General features: G+C 34.2%; 1 protein-coding gene across 1 annotated transcript in view; it reads right to left on the reverse strand.

Annotated features, from left to right (window-relative positions):
- The window catches only part of LOC134250774 (inactive tyrosine-protein kinase 7-like), a 70,930-nt gene extending 61,538 nt beyond the window's left edge, over window positions 1–9,392 (reverse strand). Inside the window, exons 1-6 of the mRNA XM_062733125.1 lie at window positions 9,244–9,392; window positions 5,329–5,400; window positions 3,107–3,214; window positions 2,729–2,861; window positions 2,168–2,281; window positions 228–277 (exon numbers count right to left, since the gene is read on the reverse strand). Of these exons, the coding sequence (XP_062589109.1) occupies window positions 228–277; window positions 2,168–2,281; window positions 2,729–2,861; window positions 3,107–3,214; window positions 5,329–5,400; window positions 9,244–9,303 (537 nt within the window). The 5' untranslated portion in view covers window positions 9,304–9,392. The remainder of the gene's footprint in view (window positions 1–227; window positions 278–2,167; window positions 2,282–2,728; window positions 2,862–3,106; window positions 3,215–5,328; window positions 5,401–9,243) is intronic.
- Window positions 9,393–9,670: the final 278 nt, after the last annotated feature.

The following is a 9,670-nucleotide window of genomic DNA, read 5'->3' on the forward strand; positions in this document are numbered from 1 at the left end:
ACAATACAGTAAAAAGTTCCACCCTTACTCCAGTACCCTTGAGCCTGGAATTCCCAATTTACAAAGTTGGTAAAGGATTCATTGGTTTATCTTAATCCTATTGTGTTTTTTTTTTAAGTAATGGGTAGTATACCAAGGGAATGGTAGGGAGGTCCTTAAGAGTTAATCAGGTGACTTCACATCAATCACTGCAGAAAGCTTGATCCTAGTTTTGTCTGTATACTCACTATTGTGTCTTGTCCTTTCATGGCTATCCACTTTAAATGCTTGGTTGTCACTGAAAAAAAAAATGCAATTGAATTTTTAAAAATTCTAATCAAATAATTAATCATATCCAATCCAAAAACAAAACCAACAAGAGGCCCATGGGCCACATCGCTCACCTGAGAAGCTTTGACCATTCTGTTCTTTACCAGAATTCCCCCTTTTAATACATATTGCAACCTCCCCCTACCCCACTGATCATAATTTAGACATGTTGAAATCTACACTTCCCCAGGATGCTTCCAAGTGCACAAAAGTTTCAGCTTTTCTGGCCCAGTGGTTCTTGAGAAGAAGATTTTCAAAGATTTTTCCTATTATTTCTATGTAAAACTTTGATTCCCCATTGTGGCCCCGCCCTACCCCTGGGGGTCATGATTTGAACAATTTAGAACCTATACTATCCTAGGATGCTTCCACATAAGTTTCAGCTTTTCTGGCCCAGTAGTTCTTGAGAAGAAGAATTTCAAAGATTTTTCCTATATATTTCTACATAAAAAATTCGATTCCCCATTGTGGCCCCGCCCTACCCCCGGGGTCATGATTTGAATAATTTACAATCTACACTAACCCTGGATGCTTCCACAAAAGTTTCAGCTTTTCTGGCCCAGTGGTTCTTGAGAAAAATATTTTCAAAGATTTTTCCCATATATTTCTATGTAAAATTTCTGGCCCAGTGGTTCTTGAGAAGAAGATTTTCAAAGATTTTTCCTATATATTTCTATGTAAAAAATTCGATTCCCCATTGTGGCCCTGCCCTACCCCCGGGGTCATGATTTAAACAATTTAAAATCTACACTACCCGAGAATGATTCCATATAAGTTTCAGCTTTTCTGGCCCAGTGGTTCTTGAGAAAAAGATTTTCAAATATTTTTCCTATATATTTCTATGTAAAACTTTGATTCCCCACTATGGCCCCGCCCTACCCCCGGGGGTCATGATTTATATAATTTAGAATCTACACTAATCTGGGATGCTTCCACATAAGTTTCAGCTGTTCTGGCCCAGTGGTTCTTGAGAAGAAGATTTTCAAAGATTTTTCCCAATTATTTCTATATAAAACTTTGATTCCCCGTTGTGGCCCTGCCTTATCCCCCGGGGTCATGATTTATATAATTTAGAATCTACACTATTCCAGGATGCTTCCACATAAGTTTCAGCTTTTCTGGCCCAGTGGTTCTTAAGGAGAAGATTTTCAAAGATTTTTCCTATATATTTCTATGTAAAACTTTGATTCCCCATTGTGGCCCCGCCCTACCCCCGGGGGTCATGATTTGAACAATTTAGAATCTGCACTACCCTAAGATGCTTCCACATAAGTTTCAGCTTTTCTTGCCCAGTGGTTCTTGAGAAGAAGATTTTTTAATGAACCCACCCTATTTTTGTCTTTTCTTGATTATCTCCCCTTGTGAGGGGACTTGGCCCTTCATTTTAACAATTTAAATTCCCCTTCACCCAAGGATGCTTTGTACCAAGTTTGGTCAAAATTGGTTCTTGAGAAGAAGTCGAAAATGTGAAAAGTTTACAAACGGACAGACAGACAGACAGACAGACAGCTAGACAGACAGACGGACGGACGACGGACAAAATGTGATCAGAAAAGCTCACTTGAGCCTTCGGCTCAGGTGAGCTAAAAACCCAATTAAATAACACATTTAGTTTATATGTACTTAATAAAAGCACAATGTTTCAATTTAAACATATATTTAAAACACTGTGATGAATCAATGATATATCCTGTTCATTCTTTATCAGCTGACAGTGCTCAGTTCTCAAATCTCTTGATAGATTAGATTTATTTACAAATTTAAAAGCATGACATTCAATTATTTCTGTGATTTTTTTTATATTATTTAAAATCATAATTCAAAACGAATCCTCTTGAACTTTGACCTGACCTCTCACCTTTATGGTCTTTATAAAGTTCATCAGGGTCTGTTGTATCCTTGGCTTGGGAATTTTTGGTACATTTGACTTTGAGTTGAAATATAATGGAGTCCTCTGGAGACGCTTCTTCACCTAAGGAAAGATTAAAAAATTCATTCTTGGTGGTGAAAATATTATTTCCTTTATTATGGCCTCCCATGGTGATAACACAATTGCAACAATGTGGCATAACTCATGTCATATTAATCAGCCAAAAATATCAGACGGAAGTGGGGGTGTGTCTAAAATGAAGAATATGACACCAACACAAATTGTAGACAACTTTCTTCATTTTCCTCCAACTTTCATTTATTACTGTCATTTCTCATAACAGAAAATAGGTTTGTCATTCAGGTGCAAAGTACATCTTGGAAAAGTGACATGCACTGTAAAGTGAATTTAGGAACTCTATGACAATGTTTCTTAGTTTTTAAAGGCATTTATCATATTCCTCTAAAACAATATCCTTCAAGAGCCAAAAGCACAGTGGAAAAATAGTGAACAATTTTATAGCTAGTATTTCTGATTTGTATAACTTGCCCTCTGTTTTGTACTCAAACAGTCGGGGGTCGGCTTTAATGGGGATAAGACCGAGTCTGTGAGCGAGTACCTCATCTTGTATGATTGATGTGTTGTTGTAGATGTGTACTTTCTCTATAGCCATTGTAGGGACCTGAAAATGAAAAAAAAGAAGGAAATGATTACCTTATCAACAAATTTTAAGGATACGACTGTTTTACAAATTAATAATAAAATTTCTGATAGCATGAACAAATACAGAATGCTTAAAACATTTACAGGCAAACAGTGAACATTTTTTGAAATATGAATATTTAACGAGACACTGACTTTTATCTTTCATTCTCTCTAAAGAAAGCATAAATTAAAACCTATACTGAAATATTTATCTCAACATACCTCTGCTAGTAGAATCCTGCGGAATGCATTAGCTATTGCAGCATCAACTCCCACCATGTCAAATTCCATTTCATCAACATTCATTTTGATCATGTCTATTTGGAAATTCTGAAATATTGATATAAAATAACAAAGTAAATAAAGATTATTTTGTCATCTGAACAAATGAGTTATGAACTGGAAATATCCTCATGTAAGGCAATTCACCTTTGTAATATTACAGTTAAAGCTATTAAATAGGATTCTGTTTTTGAATTGTAGTAAAATTACTAAAATAGGCTTGGAATCAGAGATACTGTAAATGTACTTTTTTCCATGGGGTCATTATTCCTTACATCAAATTTTCTGTTCATTCATGGAGAAAAAAATACATATTTCTTGGATTGTCATTATGTTTCCTGCATTTTAAGTACATTGTGACAAATTTACCTGGTACATAGAAACTATTGTGACTGTGTAAATACCCGTAGTGTAAATTAATTAAACAGAAAAAAGTATGTCTACAGAATTTGATATTAGTTACTCTACAATGCATAGTTAGTATACCCAATAAGTAACTTCACAAATTGGAATAGGATGAAAAAATGACTTCATTTTGAATTTGCTAAATATACATGCATACATTAAGATAGTTACTGGTAAATATATATTCAATTCTTTGTTCTAATTGCATCGATCAATTGGCAATACAAATGTACCTCTTCATGTCCATATATTTAAACAAATTGTCAATTTCTGGCTATCAATTAGGGAATAACTATCTTCTAATTTGGTATTTGCGACCGTTAGGGTAGGGTGGTGTAATTTCGACCGATTATTTTTTTTAACTTAAGATTTGTTAAAGTATGTTACTGCTATGTTATGCTGCAACTTTTATTGGATCCTTTTACCTTTGAAATACCTTTTATCTTTCAGATTGTACATTGATTTTGTATATATTTTTGGGTCTTTATATGAAATAAATGCGTTCGATTTACAAGATATGTATAATGGGTAATTTCGACCGCACATAGGGTATATTCAACCGATGGACCAATACAAAGAAAATAATTGGCGTCAGCTCTAATATAGTAAAAGAAAATATGAATTTAAATTTTTCTGCTATACAGCATAAAACATCAAGTAAAATTACTGACAAAAAATGACAATTTTGAAAGTGTACCTAATTCAAAGACATCGAGTGCACCAGATGTCTATGACACCGATTTGCTAATTTGTTAAAGCATGCTACAAATGTACATGTACAGGCATCTAAACCGCATGTAAACAAAACAATGATTTTTCACTATTGTAGAACTAGTTTCTACCAAGTATTAATGTACATAATAATTATCCTAATATTTTTTCCAGATCAAGAATTCTTTCTGGTAACAGATAGTAAATTGCGTCATTTTTCATTGGTCGAAGTTACCCACTGACACTGTATTCATAAAGGGATAACTTCGGCCGATTTCTGTTCAGCTGATTTGCAATTTAATTTGTAAAAACTACATACTATAAACTAAAAGGGTATGAATTTCATTTTCAAAATCATATTTGATAAATGTCAAGCCAGGGATATCCATTGGTTGTCTTTCCATACAAGATTTTTCTGAGGGGATAATTCGCGGTACGTAGATCTAGTGGCAAAAGAAATAAACTCGTTTATAATTTTTCAAGAGATAAAGCCTTTTCTTTGATGTAATTTTCCAATAACAATCTTAATAACGCTCATGGAAATAAAATTATTTTCGACACAATATATTAAAAATATGTTTTCTTTCTGCAAAATATAAATGTACATACACAATTATACGCCATAAACAAAATATATTAAGGTATTTATGAACGGTCGAAATTAACCAGGTGGTCGAAATTACACCACCCTACCCTAATGCTGATTTAATGGTCGCAAACTGAGTTTTATCAGCGATGCGTAAGCGGAGCCGGTAAAACGGATGTATGCGACCGTTAAATCAGCATTAATGGTCGCAAATACCAAATTAGAAGATAAGTTATTCCCATTCTAATGCAATCCATACATTTTGTTTGTTGTTTACGTCTTATTTTGTTATATAAAATATGTCACTGGGCATAGTGTTTTTGCGTCGCTCTATCATGATGTCATAATGTAAAGCTTTCACTATTGTTACTGCTCGTTTTACTGCTTCAAACACCAGTACATTAGCTTATCAAAATGTGTTTTACAAAACAATTGCATTAGAATTTTTTTTTACCGGTACCTTTTTAAACTTTTTAAAATTCCAAGAATCATCAAAGTTTGGATATTCCCCAGGGAAATCTGTACTGTGAACCTGAGAAAAAAAAGAAAGAAAAATCACAGGAAACCCAAGAAGGCAAACATATTTCATTTAAAATCTAGGGAAAAAATATATTAGGGCTATAATGAAGATTATTATGTTTCTTATATAAACTTCAGAAGGTAAAATAACTATCTTTTATAGTTCACGTATAGCAAAGCTATACCAGCTATCCACCCTCAGAAAATTTTCATGCAATTTTTCGCCAATTTTGATTTCCAGTGATAAATCTATTGAATGATGATGTCATAATGACTTCAGTGGCATTTTGACATCATCAGGATTTCAGATTATTCTTGCAGTATTTTCTTACTCCAAAAAAATTTAAACCTCAAAAATTATATTATGCATCAGTATAATAAAACTCTTATCTATTGGTTGTGGGTGGGATAGCTCTTTTATAAACCCTTGACAGGAACTATTCCCTTCGAGCAAGCCCTGGGGGAATAGTTCCTTGTCGCGGGTTTGATAAAAGAGCTATCCCACTCACAACCAGTGGATAAGTGTATACTATTCAACCATTCAACCTGCTGTTTTTCAGTGGTCTTTTAACAAAACATACTTTTGAAACACAAGCAAATTGACCATCCAGGTGCCAATGTACTTCTTAACCAAAACAACACATGAACATGATGAAGATTAATAATTTGATCTGAATATCTACTTAAGTTTACTCACACTCAGATCTAAAACAATTTTATAAAGCAACCAAAAAAGCACAATCTATTAAGAGGATATACTTCTTCTATCATCCATGCAAGTTTGGTCCAGGTAGGGTTTATAGTTAATTGGGAATGGACCTGCTCCAAAAACTTTAACCTGGTCACTCATCTGGAAAATGTACGTCAGATCCAGCATCCGAAGCAAGTCTGGAAGTGTCCATCCCTAGATGCATCATCCATGCAAGTTTGGCCCAGGAAGGGCTTGTAGTTACTTGGGAATGGACCTGCTCCTAAAACTTTAACCGTGACGCCAACACTGAAGCCGGGGGTATAGCATAAGCTCATCTTGACTTCATTAAGGTGAGCTAAAAACCCAAAACCAAAATTTGAGATAATTTTATCACTTACACACACCAAACTAGAACTGACCTAAGTGGAAATATAAGGTGACTACTAAAACAAGAGGCCTATGGGCCTTATAGGTCACCTGCAACAACTTTCAATTGATATAATTTGGTTCATGTTTTAAGGTAGATGTTATGGCATTAATAATTTTGAAAGAGGCTGGCACCATTGCTAATCATAACAATAAACTTAGCAATTGCTTAGTTTGGTTACTGGGGCTGGGTGGTTGTTCTTAGACTATTTCAATCTCCTTTAGAAGATGAGCTCCATATAAAGATATACAAAAATACTGTATACAGGGTTATTTTCACCCAATGTTATTTTCGCCCTTTTCAACTTGCAAACTATTTTGCTCCATTTTAAATTCGCTCAGTCATAGTTTGTTTCAGAAATTATGTTTGTGTAATTTGAATTCAAACCGTTTTAAATTCGCCCAATCAGGAAGAGGGTGAAAAGGGCGAAATTAAAATGGGGGCGAAAATTTCCCTGTATACAGTAATCAAATTCTAAAACTAACATGTATGAAATTTTTCTTTGTCAAATGTTGACAGCTAAAGATATCATATCTGAAACTTTAAGTTATATCTGGTGGTTAATTTGTTAATAATTTGTTGACCCCAAGCCTCCTTAATACCCATAGGCAGGGTAGGGGAACAAAAAAATGCATATCAACTAGTCAGTAATGCATGACCACGGACGAAAACGGATAGCAATAGGGCATCTGAGTTTACTCAGGTGACATAAAAATTGATAGAATAGCTGGTTTCTTATAGTTATGACTAAATCGAGTTGAAATGCAATTGGTTGATGGTTGTTAATCTTTGAAAATGAGCAACCTTTGTGTTGATTATTAAAATGTCAAAGTCCATTGAACAGTACCTGTCAGTCATATGAACTTGACCTTATACAGAAAACCTAAATTGGCACAAAATCATGATACATATTTCATAGTGATACAAGAGGCTCATGGGGCACAATGCTTACTTGAGTCCCTTTGGCACTCCTGTTCTTCATCACATGATTTTTAAAAGCTCATTTTTTATTCACAGGAAAAATTTATTTCCTTTTAGAGTATTCTCTTTTTTGGCCAATCTTACCCCTACAGAGCTGTGGAAAACTGCCGGTCATGCCGGCAAGACCGGCAAAAAATGCCTGTGACCGGTAAAAATGCTTTTGATGTCGGTCCAAATGACTGACCTCTTTCTTTGTTAAAGGTTTTCGTTTTTTTTCCATTTTAATTCAGGCTTATCATCGGCGCACTTCCCAGCTTAATTATTGTACCTTATATACGATTGCGCAATCCTACTTTTTCTTTGCACGAGGTCGAGGCTATAGGAAATGAAAGCAAAACCAGCATTGTCTCGCGTGACCTTTTAAATTTACAAATAGGACAGAATTAGGTAGAAAACATAAAAAAGATAAAGGCAGGCTAAATACCTGGGTATGTAAAACATTTCTAAAGAAAAAATTCAAACACAGTTAAGTAAAGCGGTAAACCTTGTACTTCCGTCGTCCCCGACTGTTCCAGATTTCGTTTTTTTTTTTTTCATCAATTTCACGATGGTGGTATCTTAATTATCGCTGTACATAATTTCTTAGACTCATTTTCGAGGTAAATTATAATTCGCAAATGCATTAATGTTTTAAAAGATTACGTTTACTATGCATAATTATAATTGACACCTGCCCAAAAGTGATGAAATCTAGTATTGTAATAAATGCAAAAAACGAAAACGGAAGAGGATTTGGAAATGGAGACTGAATGTTTTCATTAAGTAAAGTGTAATTAAGAAAATAAGTGGTATGCTTTTCTTTTAATTTTGCAACTTACTAATTCGGACTGGCAAAAATCACTTCGGACCAGCATATTTTGTCTTCTTGCCGGTCCGAATGACTGGCTATCTGAAAAAGTTTTCCACAGCTCTGCCCCTAGATGGTACTGGGTAGAAATAGGGGGAGGAGGTGTTTGAACAAAACTGAATCTGCAGAATCTATGAATGTTTTCATATTAATAATATTGTACTTTTGAAACATTTTCACTATACATCCCCACCTAAAACTTCAATCCTCTATTGTGGCCTTGCCATACCCTGGGATCTATGAATAAAACAGTCTTGAATCTGAGGATGATAATAACATATATCACAAATGATGGTAATGTTGTTTTGAAGATTTTCTAACTTTTTGCTTTTAATTTTACCCCCCCCCCCTAATATTTTCTCCTTTGTCCCCAACATTCACCCACCCTAGGGCTAATGCCAGTAAAAAGCTAAAGTAGAAATGCAAAACCAAGAAATTCTCAAGAATAAAATGGCCTATTAGGTGTAGATTAGTTTACTGTTTAAGGTTGTTGCTAAAGACGGTAAGCTTTTTTTTTTTAAAAAGCTCTACTTGCTACTCTCGATGAATCTCACTGACATTAATGGTATACAACTGTGCTCATCCCTAGGATGGACCATAAAACATTTAACATACTCTATGCATACATACAAATCTGTTCTGGTAGAAATAAAATTATGCATCTTATTTGGACATTAGCAACTTTTAGTTTTTATTCGTCAGTGTGACAGAAATTGAGAACAACTATAAAGCAATAAATTTTATCACCAACAGGCTCAATAGGAATCTTTCTGAGGTTGTATAATTTGATTTGATGCAACAAATGTACAAAATAAGTCCACTCTTCAATACAGTTTTACATCCACTAAAAATATCTAACTGTAACATATTGTTTCATTTTAGAAAGCAAACAGCAATTTAAATCAATTACATTATCGACTCCATGCTCATTCAGCGTAACTCGTGTTCTAGTGTCCTCTACAATGTCCATCGTCAATAAATAAATTGTTTACGCATGTATTTTTCTTTACAACATATTTGGTCAATGTAAATTACAAGTTTTGTCCTTTATAGTCAGAGCTCGTAACATCAAACGCTGATTTAACCAAGGAAAGGATCCACTAAAAGAGAAAACCAAACAGTCAAAATATTTAATTTATTCATTTATTTGTAAAGGTTAGTGAAAACTAGGTTTAAACACAGTTTAATTTTTTTTTACTATGAAAAAAGATATTCAGTTTTGTAATGAAAGTCATCTTCGCTAGCCAAGGGTTTCTGATACGCTACTCTCCTCATGAGAGGAGAGTATCAAAAACCCTTGGCTAGCGAATAGGAATAAAAGTGTACGAGAATGTTAT

The sequence above is a fragment of the Saccostrea cucullata genome, unplaced genomic scaffold, assembly GCF_032062105.1.
Source record: "Saccostrea cucullata isolate Sc308-1 unplaced genomic scaffold, CSIRO_AGI_Scuc_v1 ctg1802, whole genome shotgun sequence".
NCBI classification, from domain to species: Eukaryota; Metazoa; Mollusca; class Bivalvia; order Ostreida; family Ostreidae; genus Saccostrea; species Saccostrea cuccullata.